We start from the raw sequence: 19037 nt of genomic DNA on the forward strand, positions 1-19037 counted from the left end.
TCCTCCTGGGATGATTATTAATCTAATAATTAAACATTTATTGCCAACAGCACCTGCTCTCTCTCTCCCCTCTGGACCCCCGGGACCCCACCACACAGAGAGAGAGAGAGAGAGAGAGAGAGGAGGAGAGCAGGAGAGGGAGGGAGGGACACAGGAGGAGCCAGAGGGAGGGGTTGGAGAGAGGAGAGCAGCAAATCCGAAGGGGTCATCATCACATTGCTGGATTCTTTTACACCGGCGAGAGGCAGTTTTTTGTGTGGTGGCAGACAGCGTGTGAAGTTATGTGATCCCAGAACAAAAGACACAGAGAGGAAGGAACAATCCGATGCTGGGAAGAAATCACAGCCAGGGGGCCCCCCAACCCACTCTGATATCTCCAGCCAACTAATCTACCAAACTTCATTTCTTTTAATCCACTTTTTCACCACTGTCTATCTCTTTTCTACATTTTTTAACTACATTTTTTTTTAAACATTTGAACCCATCTGGAACATCTCCTCAACTCTTTTTGAGGGAGCAAAGGAGGTCCAGGACAGACTCTCACTTTTAAAAGGACACACAGACAGTGAGTGACGGTGAGACCTGGGGGGGGAGTGCATGTCCCTCTGCGTGGCAAGATGCTGCGCTATCTGATCAAGACCCTGCTGCAGATGAACCTGTTCACCGATACCATCCGAAACCCCTCCAATGGCACCGATCTGTTCTTCAACGTCTCCCTGCCCTCCTTCAACAGCTCCCTGCTCGACTGGGGAAACTTCACTGCATTCAATGGTAAGCACAAGGAATGCGCCTTTGCATCCTCCCCTCCGTCCTCCCCTGTTTAACCCCCCCCCCCATTTGATTTGTCCTTGCTCGCTTTTCCTGACAGTCTCATGCCAGAGGATGCATGGGTTTTCTTGGTAAAAGACTGAAAGCACTTACAAGGATGTGTCTTTTGTGATGGAGATGTAGAGTTGAGCCGAGAGGGAGGAAAAGGGAAAGTGGAAGGACTTGCCATGAGGGTAAAGCTCGTGTGAGATGATGTGTTGGAGATGAATGCGTGTTTCAGAAGAATCAGCTGTGATGCTTATGACAAATTATTATTCCAAATTTAAGATCTGCTGCTCTCAGACAGGATATTACATAGTGATTATCCAAGAACTTGTGATGACAGTCGATAATCATACAGTATAATTACTAAAAGCTGGATATTAGATGAGGCTCCCTTGTTTAAGGAGAGTTCCATGATTCCTGATCTCTCTATTGAAAAGGCTGATTTGATATGTAGGTGTGTATGAATGAAACTGAGAATGATGGCTATCTAGCCATTGGATAAACTTCTTATGCAGATCTCCATATTTGTCTACAGCCACAACTTGTGTCCTTGAGCAAAACATTGAATCAATAGTCCCTCTGAAGAAAAAAACAAAACAGTGAATGGATGATCGCAGCACACTGGGATCACACGCTTGTCAGAGTGTTTTGTGGACTGTGGGTAAGATGTGACAGAGAGACAGTATTACCCAATAACACGGTCTACTTTGCAGACGCACAAACGGCAGCCTGCTCGCTCTGTTAAATGAAGCTGTCTGCTGTCAGATACGATGGGCCGGAGCTGTCACATCTCCTTAACTTTTGCCATTGGGCTTCTCTTTTCCTCTCCTCCAGCGACGAAGCTCAGCCTCACAGCACTTGTCTCCATCGTGCTCCAGGTGGAATCCACAGCGCTCTTGTTTTTATGGTTGTGGAGGGAATTTAGTTTTTACTGCGTGTCTGCACAGGCTTATTAACATGGTGTAATGAGATGTCCCCGCTGTGCTTTGCTCTAAAGGCAGGGCTGTATATATATATATATATGTACATAAATGTAACTGTGTGTGTGTGTGTGTGTGTGTTTGTGCATGCCTAAAGGGTAGAGTTAAGTCAACATATCACCTTGATGTCTGCTGTAATGAGCACCCTAGCTTTGTCTCCATGTCAGTGCATACCAATGAAAGCTGTATTATTCAGCCACGCACACACACACACACACACACACACACACACACACACACACACACACACACACACACACACACACACTACGTAACATATGTATATGTAACATATTCACTATATATGTTAGTATATACGTTACTTCTTATTACTTCTTTCTTTCTTTCTCTTTCAGTTCCGAGCTGCTCTCTAAAATATCGAGCGGCTTCCCAGCTTGTGTCCATTGACTGCTGGTTAAGAGTCAGTGAGAGGGTTACTGTGTTCCCTCTTTGCGCAGCCGTGTGTGGGTGTGTATGTGTGTACGTAATTGGTGTGTATTTTGCCACAGAGGGGAGTGAGGTTTGCCTTTTGATGAGTGGACATGGGTGTAAAGGGTAGATTTGAGCCTCTGAGCCCCCTCCCTCCCTCCCTCCCTCCCTCCCTCCCTGTCCTGATAACCAGCTTCAAGCAGTAGCCGTGTTGGCTGTATCAGTAATGGCTGAGTTTATAGCTTCTGTTTCATTGCCCTCACACTTCTATTTCTTTCTCTCTTTTCATCCCTCCTCTCATCCACAAGCTCTAATGGAGTGTAGATTGAGCGTGGTCTTCACTTCCAAGATCTATAGCAGCCCAATGAGAAAGTAAGCATGAGAGGCATGTGGGAACAATGAATCTATTGAGGGGAATCTATCTGCAGGGCAACACAGACTGATAGGCTGACAGACAGACGTGCCTCATGTTCATCAGGCTTCATATTCTGTGAGCTCTGTCCCCAGAGCTCCCAGAAAGTGAACCTCCTCCCTACAATCTTTATGTGACATCGATACATTCAGGGAGTCTAAATGAAGACTGGGGGTGGATGTGATAGTCCTGCTAATCAGTGATCAGTGAGATAAAGTATATAAGCTTCCTCCATTGTAAACTGGTAAATGGACTGACCACATGGAGAGAATGAAAGGCAAACACTGATATCTAAATTTCCACCTGTTTCAGGAATCAATACCGCTGTTTCTTGAAAATACGTATATACAGTGATTTTTACTTTTACAGTGACCTTGTCATCTTTGTCCAGATTTGGATTGATGCCCCACATATTTTTTCTATAATAGAGATGTATTTCGCTGGCCATTATGTGCTGATTCATCAGTGAGGGGGGTTACTATTCAAGCCGTGGGTATCCAGGCGAGAAGCTCAATAGCAAGGCAGTGGGTGGACAGCTTGTGTGGGTCGAGCTGCAGCTCAGAGGGAGGCTCAATGGGAAAATCAATGCTGCCCGATAACCAATTTGGGAAATAATGGACAATTCACTCAAACACAGCAGTGTGTAGTGGACTGCAGGGGCCTGGCAACTTTATCTATTAGTTCTCTCAGTTGTTCACCCTCTCTCTTCCTTATCACCCCTTTTCTGTGTTCTCTATTGACTGTTTCTTTAGGGAATTGTGCTGTGGGACAGATGCATCGATAATGGCTATTACCTGATTATACCTGACAGTCAAGTTAGTCACGAATTAAGGTTGATTAATGGCGGGCTGGTGGACTAATTGATCTATTTTATAAAATTCATAATTTCTGCCTGTGGACTGTGTATCTAAAAACAAAGATAACATCACTGAACTTCTTTCCAGCTTTAGTTTCCCCGTTTATATACACTGGCTGTGAATCAAATCGTTGACATCGTTACTTGCAAGACATGTAACACATAAGAGGTTTTTAAAAAGTCATGCAACTTGTTTATACATATTTTTGTGTTTGAAATAACTGGTTCTGGATTTACTCCAGTAGATCACCTTGCTGTGAATGGGCTGCAACTGGCCAACAATAGCTGTAATGTAATATTAAGGGCGACCATGCCAGTCAAAGTACGTTGTGTACGAGTATGAGTACGAGTGTGTGACAACATTATGGAAGGGATCCCAGCAGAGACAGACCTGTAAGATCCTTTTGGTTTATATCGCTCTCTTCAAAGCCACCAGACTCCATTCATAAAAGGAAGTAAAAGGAAGTAAAATTGCAGTTTTGGTCGAAGGAGTCTTGAATAGGTGAGTTCTCCTCCAAGTCAGTTACTTCAAACTTCTACTGTGTAATTTTAAAGCATTTTGAGCACAGCTTCAGCAGAAGTGACACCCAATTAGCCTCTCCACCTTCCCGCCCAAACATCCTCCTCTCCAAACACTCATTTGTGCTCAGTACAAATTCTGACTGTGGAGATACATTCATAATCCATAAGTGAACGCAGAATCTCTTCATAGGTCAATAGGTGTTAAGGCCTCAGGGAGCAGGTGCACTTGCCAGAAACAGTGCTTTGAAGATGATGTTTAGCCAGTGAATCAATACCAAATTTTCATAAAAGTACAAGGAGCCATCCTATAAAGAGAAACACGAACTAAGCTCCTTTCTTTCATTCCTCTAAAGATGTAAAAGCCCGTATTAGAGTGGCTACTGTGTAATCAATAAAACTCCTGGTCAAGTCCATCTTTGTGATTCTCTGTGAGATAATAAAGAGAGCTGGTCATTTTATTATATCATTTATTAAGGTAAGATAAGCTTGGGTTCAGATGCCCAAGTTGTGTGTGTGTGTGTGGACGTACGTATAGGCACCTTTGCATTTAGGCAGCTGGAGATGGCGATGTCTGCTGCTGTGCTGTGTAATTGTATGTATTGTAATTTATGGGCACTAATGCAGCCATTTGTCCCGTCATGGAGGTCAAGTAGGCTCCCCTTTGCTCTATTCACCATAAATCTGCCAGGGGATCATTAAGCTATGTGTGTGTGTGTGTTTGTATGTTTGTGTGTGTATGCATATTTCCTTGCTAATCACGTCAAAATATTTCACTATGCAAATCCCATAAAGTATTCCCCCCGCAACATCCACAACTGACTGTATTTGCACAGAAGCAAAGCTGCATGCAGAATCTTTATCACTGCAAATAAGCATTTCATACAATGCCCGTTCAATTAACACACTGTGGGAGACACACTGAGTTCACTAAGAGACTCTTGGAAGTACAGAAGGAAGGCAACCACCATGGTGTCCCAGTGCCCTGCAGGAGTTCTGAGAGGAGGGTTAAAATGATTTTACCAGGGAAGCCTGTGGTGGTGCTTATGTGTGTTGGCTGTTTGATGCTGTCAGTCTGGAGCAGTGTGAAACCAGCCAGTACCTGCAGAGGGCTGTGGACCTACAGCCACAGACTGTATAAAAGAAGTGGACGTGGCTCCGGGGTCCTAAAAGTGAAACCAATGCTTTGAAGCTGCCTTCTTTCTCTTGGCCAGCAGGGGGCGACTACACTGGCTGCAAACAGAAGTTTGATTGTGTGAAAGTCAATGAGAAAATGACTTGACTTCTCACTTGATTAATTAGCTCAATAAACGTTTTGCTAATGAGTTTATGGTCACAGCCGCTAGTTTCAAGTCTTCTCCAACACAGCATGATGTTCATTTAGTAAATTATGGTCCTATTTAAAGGAAAAATAGACACCCAATCAGAGGCAGTCTTCATGGAATGAACGTCCCTTCTGGCACCAAAACCAAGACGTTGACGGCAATAAAGCCAAACTCGAGGCTTAAAAATGGCGGCCCACAAACCAGTGGGTGACGTCTATGACCATGTCCATTTCTTATATATAGTCTATGCTTATGGCATAGCAAACTGGAAACAAGGAGAAGATAGTGAATAGAGCCAGGCAGAAAAAAGTTAACTACAGTTGGCATTGCTTCACACTGGATCCACTACATCCTTGCTGCTGTATTCCTCATGTATTCACTGGGAATGGCTGGCTGGCTAGTAGAGATGCATTATTAATGGATTTCTCGGGAGCATTTGGGAAGCCAAACATGTTTATTCATAGCCCGAGCCAAGCGCTGTGAAACCACCAATTGTCTCCCTTTGTGCTCACCTGAACTTGACTGTACCATTGTTAAAAGCCAACCATGGCTGTGGCTTCTCTCAGTAACTCACATCACATACACTTAGGATGTGGATGCACAAGTGCACTGAGAGGCACACTAATTTAAAGTCGCCAGGAATGCAGACACAAACACTGTTTCACCTCTGGACCCCTTGCTTCCTGTCAAAGCTGGTTCCAGCTCCAGCGCGACGTCTGCATCATTATCTGTGACCTTTCAGTGCGCTGGTACTGATGCTGGTGGTGTGGCCGCGGCTGGGACTTTGTTGTGGGCTAGAAAGAGAATGCCTGATGACCGGAGAGGGCTCAGTAGTGGCTGGCCAGACAAACTGTGGGGGAGAGCAGGAGGTGGAGGGATCTGAACCCCCCACACCGATGGCATCTAGCCAAAACAAACCCATTGTTCTGTTTGGGGAGGGTCAGGCAATGCACTCCCCTGTGATGCTCAGTGGACATGTTTTTGTTATAATCCCTTCATTGTTGATTACCAAATATAATAAGGATCATTGGTGTGATCGTTGAGCAGTTTGTGACATTTATCGACTTCTTATAAAGAATAAGCTCGTAAGCTGCCACTTTGAGTTTTCATGCCAATTATTCAGCTGATGTGTTTTTTTAGTGCTGACATATGAATCTAAAACAAAGAACCATTTACAGAGTATTGTGGTCACCTGATGTCGACAGAGGAAGAGGACATGATTTAACAACCTCTGCATCTGTATCATGTCTCATGTGAATGAAAACAATCTTATAAACTCTGGTGTAAACTATCTGTGCAACAACGACAAGAACAATCAAACAGATCAGCAGCCAACAACAGTCTGGTTACAAATGCTTCTCTCAGTGAAATACAATCCTGTTGGCACAGCTACTGCAGGAACATTATGTGAAAAGTTGAGTGGGCTAGTTATTTTAAGATGGCACAGTAGTTATACAGTATGATGTGGACTGTGGACTAACAGTGAAGCTTGTACATTCGATTTATTGTACCAAAACGATGACAAAGCATTTAGATAACTAAATGATTTAGAAATCATCCCTATTGGGGATGTAAATGAATACAAATACATTTTACAATATGAGCGAATCAGTCGTATTGCTTCCTCTCAGAGTCCTGATGCAGTCAAACCAAAGCACATGTGGCACCACACACACGCTGCATGACAGTCTTTATGGTTGTAGCAGTAGTTCTGATGTACAGTACATCAAGGATAAACACCTGGAAATCTTTTAAAAATCATAGAGAAAGTTGCTCCTTATGGTAGAACTTATTGTCTCATAGTCTCTTCAGTTTTGAAGAAATGCAGGTGATTGTTAGACTTTCCATGATCTGTGCCAAAATGGACATGTAGACAATTCTGCTGTTGGCTGAAGACACAGAGATTAAATTTCAATATTCAGACATTCAGAGAAGCTCATCCTCAGTTACTTTTCACCAGGTCTTATCAGGTGTGTTGTGCAGTGCAGCATAAAACTTGTTTATTGTCATATGCACAGTAGGAAACATGTTTCCCTGTACAATGAAATTCTGTCATTGCTATCCGCCACATAATTTAAGTATGAAAATAGCTAAAAGATAAAAATAGATAAGATGGCAATTTAGAAGGAAAATGTAAACTGTGCAAAAATGAGTAGTGCAACATCAACTGTCATCAACCTGTTGTGCAATAATCGGCAATGAGTGTGCAATTACACATGTGCGAATTGGAAGTGTGAACAGTCAAGTACAGTTTATATGAGGTAGTCCGTGATTGATTAGACTGCTGTTAGCTGTTTAGGAGTCTGATGGCAGTGGGAAAGAAAGAGTTCTTTAGTCTTGAAGTCCTACATTTCACACCTCTGTACCTCCGGCCTGAGGGTAGAAGTGGGAACAGTCCGTGCTGGGGGTGGGTGGGGTCCTTGATATATTTCCTCACTTTTAAAAGCTCCAGTTCTGTTTCCACTATTGTCCATCCCAACCATTAACAGACAGTTTCAGGACTCAGTTCAGACCTCCTTCTTTTTTTTTAAAGGTATTGAACAAATTTATTAAAATGTATATTATTATATATATTTTTTAAAGTAACTTAAATCACATATGTAATGTAACATAAGTCAGTAACTAACATACTTATTTTAACCTAAACCATGTTATTTTCCTAAACCTAAGGGAGTAGTTTGGTGCCAAAACGTAACCAAACTGAGACCATTTACATACTTTTTGTTAGAGATGGTGCTGAAAACACTCTCATGTGTGTTACAGGTAGGACGTGCTGAGATGTTTTTGTGAAATAAACAAATAGAGACAAGAGCTTTGGATTACACCCCTTGTCCCTATAGACCTCTGTGTCTTTCACCAGAATAAAGAACCCAAGTAAGAAGGCACTCATAGTTTAGCTGTATCGAGCTAAATGAAGGGAAATGAAGGGATGCAGGTGGACGGAAGGGGAGCAGTGGATTATGGTTGGAAAGAATTCAATGGTGTGGTGGTAAAAACAGGCCCATACTCAAGCCCCATAAGTTAGTAAGAAAAGAACCCAAATTAAAACAAACATGGATGAAAGATCGAATAAAGCTTGGATGACATCATGCTGTTATATTGCACATTTTCGGCCTGTCTCTCTCTCCTCTCCTCGGGACTAAACCCCGTCTGTTTTTATCTCCTGCCAGTCTGTCACTCATCCTGTTTTCCTTTATCCTCCCTCTATCTCACTCTATATTTTCCCACTCCCTCTATCTGCGTCTGCCTTCAATTTCTGTTCCAATTCACCTTGATTTATCCGCATGGCTGTTGCATAAACAGCATTTCCACATTGTAGGAATACATAACCAAAGGAACAAAGAAAAAAAAAAAATGAATGCCTTTTGAATTTATAACTGTGTGCATGTATTTGTTGTATGACAGCATCTTCATAATGACAGATCTGAGTCACTGCATTGTCTCCTCTTCTCCTTCCCCACCCACTCTGTTCTCCTTCACCTTATCCTCCATCTGTGCCTCCCGAACCTTCTCAGTCTCTTCCAGTAGAGGATGAATAATATCAGGCAGTGCTCAGCAGTCCAGCTAGGGGCCCAATTACCGTCAGATCATCTCAGCATATTTTCAGCTTGAGCCTCCTCATCACGGTTTCCATCAAGCACCGGCCTGCTGCATCCCCGATAAGCTTATCGTCAACAATTTCACTTTAAAGCCCCAAGCTTCAGCATGGGGTCTTTTGTTGCACCATGAACCCCATCTTGAATGGACCATTTGAGTTCATGATACCCAAACTCAAGTTTCACCTCAATTTTTTAAGACTGAAGTTCATTTGGATTGGAGAAAACTCAATCTACTGGTTTTTGTAATTAATTTTTCTAAACATCTACATGCAGATACATTTTGTATTGCAGCACTAAGTTATAATGAAAGCAAAATCTGCATTACTTTTTGTTTCAAACAAAAAAAAAACAAAAAAACAATTTAGCTTTCACTTTGAGGTCTGTTCAGATGGACACTTTTTGTAGTGCGTTCCATGCTGAGCCCCCTGTGTCTGAGATAATATGCAGAATTATGTACATACCCGAGCAGGAATGGAAATTAGGCAGCATCTGTGGCGAAGATGAACACTGAAGGGGAAGGAGGAGTGAGAGAGAGAAAGGGCAAGAGATCCTACTTTGTAAGCAGGAGAGAGTTCTGCATATGCTAATAGCAGCTCGGACAACTTCCTCCATTACGATGAGGATTTCTCCAGGTGGTGAGCACAGGCAGATTGGATGGTGATGAAGATATAAGACGGTGCTTAGATTTACTCATAAGTTGCAGTATGGGGCCACGGATTAGTGTCATGTAATTGCAAAAAGAAAAAAAAAAGTGTGGATCAGTGAAGACGATAACTCCCTGGAATCATAACTGTCAGGGTGTCTTGTTTCATTTCCAGAATGTTTGTGGGAGCAAGACTTGTGCTGAGCCACGAGGATGAGCATATGATAACACTGTTTTGTTACTGGGGTGGGCATGCCTTTGACAGAGGTATTGGAGTGAATGAGAATTATGTGCTTTTCACTTCAGGGATGGCACCATTCAGTTTCAGATGATAGAGAAGCTGACTGGGTCTCCGTCTCCATCTCGTTTTGCATTTTTCTCATTCTTCACGTTGTTTTGTCACAATGTTTTTTTCCTGCTACACCCTACACACCTGCTCTGTAAATTACATTCCCTGTGCTTTCTGTTGAGATAAAAATCAGCTCCCAAAGAGATAAAAATGTATTTAAATGTTTTCTCTGTCACGGCATGGCTGTTAGATCATATCACCATTTGCATAAAACAGTAAGTGCCACCACTGGACAGTATTAGTGTCTTATGTGTTTCTCAAACCCATAAATCCTTGCGATTTATGGGAAAGAGGATTTTCGTTCACAGCAATTACACAAATCTCTTAATGAGTTGAAGACATTAACATGCGCAGTGTTTAAATCAGTCTAATCAATGAAATCACACAACGCTTGCTCGCACAGTGTGGACTCACGAGACAAAGAAAAAGGAACATTGTCAATCGATGTCTCCATATATATAATCCACACTTTCTATTCTAAACTACTCTCACTGCAGTGTATAAAGAGGCCGACTGCACCATTCATCAGGGAGCTCATGTACAAGGAGGAGGTCAATCAAAATGAGGGGTTAAGTGTGCTGATGACTCAGGGGTGAGCAAGACAGGTCATAACCCTTAACCCATCTACAACCCCCCCGACCCACACAACATCTTAACCAAGGGAGCTTCCCGGTATATTGAGTCCTTTTGTTCATCACATCTGCCGTGCACCATTGTTATTCCAATCAGTGCCATTAGTTATGAGTAGGTGTCAGTGCTGTCCACTACATGCCACATTATTGCATTAAATGTAGACATATATGGTCCCATTCGAATCTTCAGCTTGAAGTAAAAGCGATGATGTTCTTGATATAAAGTGCTGGTGTCATCACTAAAATATTGCTTGCCTGAAGTCAGATATTACATCATGATGATGGACCTAAAATCGAAATTTGTATGCAAAGTATTTTTCTCTTCTAAGAAATCAGTTCTTGCCTGTGTTAGACAAATGGAGTTAAAACAGGCCTTCAAAATGCTTCAAAATACAGCGTGTGACTTCATATAATTAATTTTACCATCAGATGGTGAGTGTACAAGTGTTCGGACCGCTGGTGCAGTAAGAATAATACTTGGGTGAAAGAGCTTGGTTATTTTACATCAAAGAACACACAAATACTCACGATGCATGGCAGTGCTTAAACATGTCAGTGTCAATATACAAGTACGCACATGGGTGAAATCGCAAAAGCCATCAGTGAAAGCACGACAGATCTCTTTCTCTCTGTTTTTCTTTCTCTTACTCACACAAACACACACACACACACACATACACACACACACACACACACACACAGTAATACATACAGAGATACATATAGCTGTCTCCAAAATCCATTTCACATCATAGTCCCACTGCCAATTATCTTCTGAATCCATTGGTGGGAAAGAAACATGCAGTGACAGCCTTGCAGTGTCAACCCAATTGGTCATGCATGCCTATGAATACGAAGACACAAAAACAGTGTTGTAAGTGCAGATCATGGAGGCTTTGTGTCGCGTACCATAGTATCTCTTCCTTCTGTTACCTACAGTGTTTTCAGCATATTAATTATGGGTGAACATACACAGATGTGAGTGATCTGCATCCTTCCTTTTATAAATGATCAAAATGCTTGACAAAGCCATAAAACAAGTTTGTTTTGCAAGCTTCTTTTTAGTTTCTGCCCTCTTCTTTTTTGAGAGACATTTGTTTTTGGTTTACATTTTAATTGGCCTTAGTGCAGTCTGTAGTGTTTTTTCTTCCTCTTAGCATCTAATTATAGACTCTTGTCTTGGCTAAATCTTCCTGGATTTCAGTGGGAGTACCCTGAATAAATGAAGTCTAAATGAAAAACCAGAAGAGCGACTGCTCTTTTAATAGTTGTTGTACTGTTAGAAGAATCCATAAATGGACTCATTCTATACTAGATGAATGCAAAAATGATATTCAGTATGCCAGAGCAATAACCCATCCACGGTATGATTTGTTCATTATTATTTGACGCATGATCTCAATTTATGCCTCAGTGTATCTGTCATGCCACATGCCAATACTGATTCATTAGCTGAGACTGTAAATGTGTGTGTGTGTGTGTGTGTGTGTGTGTGTGTGTCAAGAGGATACTACCCATGGGGCTGTAGCTGAAACAATCACTAGGCAATTACTGAGTAAACACTAATTAATCAATACAGTCAGTGTTTGACCTACCCTGACATCCCTTCACCCATTCACACACACACACACACACAGACGTGCACAAGGCAAACAGACCATAAGTGAATTAACTTGAGAAAATACTCTTCGTATACTCTTTGTCCATTAACTCTCATCCATCTGTCTCCAAATGACTAGTGCAGAGTGATTGTGCTGAAGTTCACTATTAATTGCCATCATATAAATGCAATTATGTGCTTAGAGTAATGTTTGCAGAATATTCTGAATTTGACATTTATGATAATGTTGCATGCGTGGGCCGAAGCCACATTCAGTCAATCAAATGTAAAACAGAGACTGTGGGCTAATTAAAGAGACCGTAGACTGTGAAGTAAATGCCACTTTGATTAAGTTTTATTAATGTAGCTGCATATATTTAAAATAGGAAGATGGTGCATTTGTTGTTTCTATGGTTTTCTGAGGCACAAAATCATTTCCCCAACGCGACTCTGAATGTCAGGTTTGATGATTCCCACAGTTTAGAAAAGAAACATAGTGATCAGTTACGATGAACAATCATGAATAATCACTGTTGGCAACCCCAGTCAGTGTCATTCTGAAAATACCCACATTCATTACAAACCACTCCTGGGTTTGATGAAAATGTAATCAGAGCCGGACAGACGATGAATAAGATGGACAGTGGTTCATGTGTAAGGAGAGCTCGGTGTCACCCTCATTATGTACGCGGTTATGCACACTTTCCCACCTGAGTACCCCACTATGACCGCTCCTCCAGTTTGGGCCAAGTGGGGAGCAGATGGCAAAGTCTTACTCATTCACTTCCCCACCCTCTGCCATCCTGTTTCCTCTGTCAGCTTTAGGCTGTGTGTGTCGCCCACAGTGAAACCTCCTGATTTTTCCTGCAGTTACAGAAAACTGATTGAAGGCTAAAAACTTTTAAGATCATGCACATTAAGATGTTACATTAAGACATACTTGAGCTGACCTTGAACAGTTTCTGCTGAAGACCATTCCCCGTGGTAACTAGTGAGGATTCTCCAGAATAAAAAGGACATTACTGTGATATTTGTATATTCTATATGTACGTTTTATTTTATATATTTCTTAAATATTTAAAAAAAAAAATTTCAGTGCTGTGAGTAGCTGAAATAAAATGCTCATTGTATTGGGATGTTGGCAGAAATCTCAGACTGGTATCTGGGAAATGAATCAAAAAGCATCTACATGGCTGATTCCACAGGAGGTGGGTGAGAAAATGTGGAGTTTGTTGTAACATGTACTTCAATTGAGAGAAAACACAGCATATTCTTTTAACACTGCAGATCCAACTCATTGATTGACCTAATCTGGTATTCAATGCCAAACTGCTCCAGCTGCCAATGCTGCCACTGGCCCAGTGACCCCATTCTGAGGTGCTAATGAAAGGAGCCATACTTTAGTAAAAAGACTTTGTGACCAGGACAGGCGATGAGAGGCTTGAAAAATGGTGTCAAAGACTATTTTGAATGATGGATTTCTACTGGGGCTGGGGGGTAGATAGTGGGAGTAAACACTTGAGAATACGTTAAATGTGAAAAGCTCAAAGAAAAGATAAAGGAAGAGAGTTATAGAGGACAAGTGGGGGCTTTTCTTGAACCATGATGCCAAGTTGTATTTTACAGGAGGGCCAGTAAACACATGTCCTGTAAAACAGGTCATATAAGAGGAGATAAGTGTGGAAAAGCACAGGGAGACCAGCTGCACTGTCAGGTTACATTGAGGATTGATGCCACATAGCCAATTCTACCAAGCAGCGGAAGCCGCAATGATTCCAATTTCAAACAGCAAGATTACTCTTCTCTGAGGGCAGAGCAGAGGATTTTTAAAAGGAAACCAAACACAGTGCTTCTCAAGTCATCTGTCTAGAGGTTTAAGGGGCTAAAATGTTTTAAAACAGGCACTGACATGTGAAGCTGTCAATGGAAATATTTCATCGTGATAATCATCTTTAAATTCTGTGCTAAAAATAAGTTAAGTTTTGATCATGAAGATTTTTAATCTTAATAATCCCATAATGTTTTATAGTGGTAAATTGGTAAAAATGAGACTATACTTCCAGTAGCGTGTTTATAGGAAAAAAGACACGCTCCCCAACATGACCATGTCCACAAAATAACACACCTTGTTGCTGATCTGATTTTTGTGCTATGAACATAACAAATAGAGGAAAAGTGTTATTTGACATATAAAATTACAAAAGCATTCATACAAAAACATACATGCTTTAAATCTCAGGATAATGACAATGATCATCATCAGTACAAAACACAATTCACTCATCAAGATGCAGACTTTTTTGGAATGTCATCAAAATGTCACATTACAATAAATTCAGAATAATAATCACAATCAACTTATAGGAAGAGCAAACATGGGTAAAAAGGGTAAGAGTGAATTTTATATATTGTTTTGAAAGATATTCAGAGAACAACTTCCAAACCTTGGACCATAAAGGTCCGGTCACTACCGGAGAGATGAGTCGTAGTTGGAACAACCGGGGGAGGGGGGGGCCTGCTTAAGGATCTGTGGAGGCCGTGCTGTGGACACCACCGTACTGTATCTGAAAAAGAACTTGAAGGACTCGAACTAAAATGTCATCAGTAAAATCTTAAAATCAATTCTAAAACTCGCAGGGAGGCGACTATTTCCAACAAACACCCAAAACGAGTCCTCCAGGATGCTGATGCTTTAGGCTAAATGTGGGGGCTGAACTGGAGTGTGTTTGGTGACCCTGAGGACCGGGAACCCTGCGGCCTTACACACTGACAAACTATTGGAATCAGACAGATGTACAGAGACGGGACAAAAGATCGTGAGAGCAGAACAGAGGGGCAGAGGCAGAGTCACTGGCACGGAGAGTGAGAAGTGAAGACACAGTGTGGCGGGGGCCACAGGGCAACAAGGGAGACTGACATTTTCAGCCACTTTAATAAGTGTATTAAGATTGGCAGCTCTACTTGCCGTTCACTAGCCTGATTACCATAAAGCTATTTATTAGGCTGATTTCCCAGGCTGAGAGTAACAGAGACCGTAGATAGGAGCAGAGGGGGGTCGACGCCATGGGGGAAGGCTGGCAGAAGGTTAAGGGCAAGTTGCCATGGAAACAGACTGGGCCAGTAGCGGGGAGTGATTAGGAATAGTGGACGTCCATTTACAGGTGGAGGAGAGATCCAGAGCATGGGGTTAGAGGTCAGAGACGACTGTCAATTCCACTGTGCAGACTTTTAAATCACTGTGGGGAGTTTCCATAATAACAGCGAGTTCATGGTGGCATCTCGGTTCATGAAAGTTAAATAACCTGTGACTCTTACAGGTGGGTAGCAGAGCTCAAGGAACCCCCAGTTCACTATTCGCACACACATTTCACATGCAATTAGTCTCATTAGAGCAGCTTAACATGCACACAGTTGCAACTGTAATCTATGTACACCCCCTCACATACATGAACACTTCCTGCAGATCTTCATTAGCACTAATCAGGGTCTTGCTGCTGCCCACAGCGGGGACCACTGACGCCTCTGCATGCTGTCCATGCTGTTCTAATACTGCTCACATAATGCAGAGGCAAAAAAGAGCACAATAGAAAGTGTGTGTGTGTGTGTGTGTGTGTGTGACAGACTCCAACCATTCCCTGCAGTGCAGCCATTATAGTCCACCAAATTGCTGTATACAGTATGAAGTGTATATAGGCTGCTGTTGAGCAGACAGATAGCCGCAGAGTGTGAGGGCTGAAAACCTTTAGATATGCTTTCTCCTCTTCTTTTTTATTATCATATGTTACATTTTGTAGTCTTTGCACAGCAGCAGTCTTTATTTCTCTAATTTATGCATTCCCCTTAGGGCGGTGAACATGTAGCATTCATTTATGAAGCAGCTTATACTGTTTCAGGTAGATACATTTTTATCCTGGTACATTAAATCAGCTCATGGTGTACAAGGTCAGGTGGACGTGTGAGTCACAACCTACTATACATGCAAACCACAGGCCATTAGATCGTCTCATTAGACTCAATAGTTGTCATAGTAGTCATAGTTCCTCGATGCCCAGGTTTAACAACAATCCCTACAAATACAGAGCTATTGTTCCACAGTAAATAAGCATGTTAATAGTCTGCCATACCTCTGATATGCTGAAAAGTTGAACCATATTTATACAGCCAGAGGCAGCTGCTTAACAACAAACATACACATCAGCATGTTTGGGTGGATGTGAAAACGGGTATTGTGAATAATGCTTAGGGAAGGAAACCATAAGATTATAGATACAGTCTGTGTGAGCAGGAATAACACACATTACATTCATTAATGATCCACTTCTCTGTTTTTGGTTGTTTTTGATGGAAAGTTTGCATCACAAACTGGAGGTGTCGAGTTTAAAACACACTGGTATTTACCAGACAGACCTGCAGGGCTGGACTGGGACAAAATATCAGCCTTTGCATTTTTGACCCAGACTGCCCCCCAACTCGACAAACGCCACCCATCAGTACACCATCCTTGTGGTCCTTTAAATACTGGACTGTACCAGTCCCCCAAAGCACCACAAAGCTGAGGAGTAAGGAAGGAGGAAGTGGACCACTGACTTCCAGAGTACACAATATCCATCCTCAAGTAGAAGTACAACTTTGTTGCCTGTTGTTGGAAATGAAAACTATATTTCCCCCTGCTCTAGATTAATACAAGGCACGCATCTTAGAGCAGTAGAACCTGTTATACAGCCTTTTCATACATCTTCAGCGAGGGAACCCTTAGCCTAATAACTAATAATAATATTATGATACAATATGGACCTCTGGCACTCAGAAACTACAAAAGCTTCAGAGCTACAAAAACAGTGCTAAATAGCTTAAGCTGAGTGAGCACAGGCAACAACTGATGGTCTCACTTTATGATTATGTTGCATTTATGTTGTACTATTATGACCATTATCTGAATTAATCACCCTTCATCCTTGTCATGGACTCCCTGCTCATGGCTTATAACAACAATGAGAATAAGAATAAGAATAAGAATAAGAATAAGAATAAGAATAAGAATAAGAATAAGAATAAGAATAAGAATAAGAATAAGAATAAGAATAAGAATAAGAATAAGAATAAGAATAGAAGAAGATCTTGGCATACATATATTTCTTTAATTCAAATGATTCTAATTCATGATAATGAATTAATAATGAATAATGAACTCTGGGCCTTCCTCTACTGATTTATTCAAATCTTTTATGTCATAAATGTCAACACGCTGTTGTGAATATATAAAAAAAAAATCTGTACAGTGAAGAATGCATGAGCCCAGACATTGTCCTCCTCTCTTAGAATATAACCAGAGTTTGAAAACTTAGGCTAAAACACCAGGCTACAGACCTCACACACCTCACACACACACTGACATCCACAGAGAGTTAACAGGCAGGTCACTTTGGTTACATCTCTCCCTCCCACCGGTCCCGTCAGGCTCATAACTTATTTACACTGATCGATGCCACTGGACCTCCGTGCTACTGTGTTGCTGTGGCGGCTGGCTGGGGTTTGTGTGGGGTGTGTGTGTAGTTGTGTGTGCGTTTGTCTGTGTGTGTTAGTTTGCAACAAGTCACTAATACTTAAGTACAACTTTGGACATTATTCTGACTGCTAAAGAAATACCTTAACATCCAACATCACATCTGACACCTAATTCATTGCGGCTGAATCACTTGAACTTACATGTTGCATTAAACCAACGTGTCTGCTTAATGAAACTAATGTAATGGAGCATCACCTGCTCCATACAGCCCTGTAACAGTAGAATCAGTCTGTCAAACAGAGTAAAAAGGAATCATACCCAGAGACTATGAGGCCTACCATTCTATGAATCATTACCAATGACTAAAGGCAGTGATAGTGACTGTGACTGTGACATCATACTTTTAAAATGAATGGTTGCAAGGAAATCCTGTATGTTGCTTTAAGTTTTAACAAAGAGGCTTAATGATCCCGTAGACACTTAAAGACTAAAACATGTGTGTATCCACAGGGACGTCTGATCATTCGGACAGTCTCTTTACAAACTTTGCCTATGAGCTTGTGCTCAAAGGTGAGAACATCAGAATAATACGAGCAGCTGGGCGAGGCTGACCTCAGCGGTTTGACGATGTGTATCCTGGAGTCCTGACAGAGGTGATATCATCGCCTGGTGTCACATCATCTGACCTTGTGCAGCAGCTGTGTTCACCTTGACGCGGAGGAACGAGCCGCTTTGTAAAGACTCTAGGTGGGATTGTGTGAGTCAGTGCAGCGTGACGTCACCTCTAATTAACACAAACCCCATCGATGCTGGGCCTCTCCCATCGCTCTGCTGAAGAACAAAGACAAACACCTCTCCCAGCTTTTTGTTCCAAATTGAAATATTTACCAGGATGCCTGCTTTGACTCCATTTCTGGCATGAAAGTAGATCTTTTTGGGGGCAGCATCTGTCATCTCCTGATGTTTACTGTATTGTAGAACCAAACAGGACCATTTTCAGGGTGGGATTATTACAAAAGAATAACAAAGGGAAGGCCCTCTGACAACAGAGCGCAGAGTGCTACAGTGTGGGCTACGAGCCAGTTTAGGGCAGGAGATAAATTATACTGCATTATGTACAAAGCAATGTGTGATTGCCAAGGTGTTTGGAATTTAACCAGTTCAACAAACATGAAACAGAATTGCAAAATGGACAAAACACAAAAGAGAAAAACAAATGAATGAAGGGTTCTATTTTTCTTCAGTACATACTTTCTGTCTTCAAAACAAACTTTGATCTGAATGCTTAAATTATGATTCATTTATTTTATTACATTAATAGTTACTTTTTTTGTTCATTTATTCAATTACTTCCCTGCATATTGTATTTTTTTA

At 41.7% G+C, this 19037-nt stretch overlaps 1 protein-coding gene across 1 annotated transcript in view; it reads left to right on the forward strand.

Moving 5' to 3' along the window:
- Positions 1-617: 617 nt before the first annotated feature.
- Positions 618-19037, forward strand: part of robo3 (roundabout, axon guidance receptor, homolog 3 (Drosophila)) — a 142104-nt gene continuing 123684 nt past the window's right edge. Inside the window, exon 1 of the mRNA XM_070844010.1 lies at positions 618-771. Coding sequence (XP_070700111.1) covers positions 618-771 — 154 coding nt within the window. The remainder of the gene's footprint in view (positions 772-19037) is intronic.

This window comes from Pempheris klunzingeri, chromosome 14 (assembly GCF_042242105.1).
Source record: "Pempheris klunzingeri isolate RE-2024b chromosome 14, fPemKlu1.hap1, whole genome shotgun sequence".
Lineage (NCBI taxonomy): Eukaryota > Metazoa > Chordata > Actinopteri > Acropomatiformes > Pempheridae > Pempheris > Pempheris klunzingeri.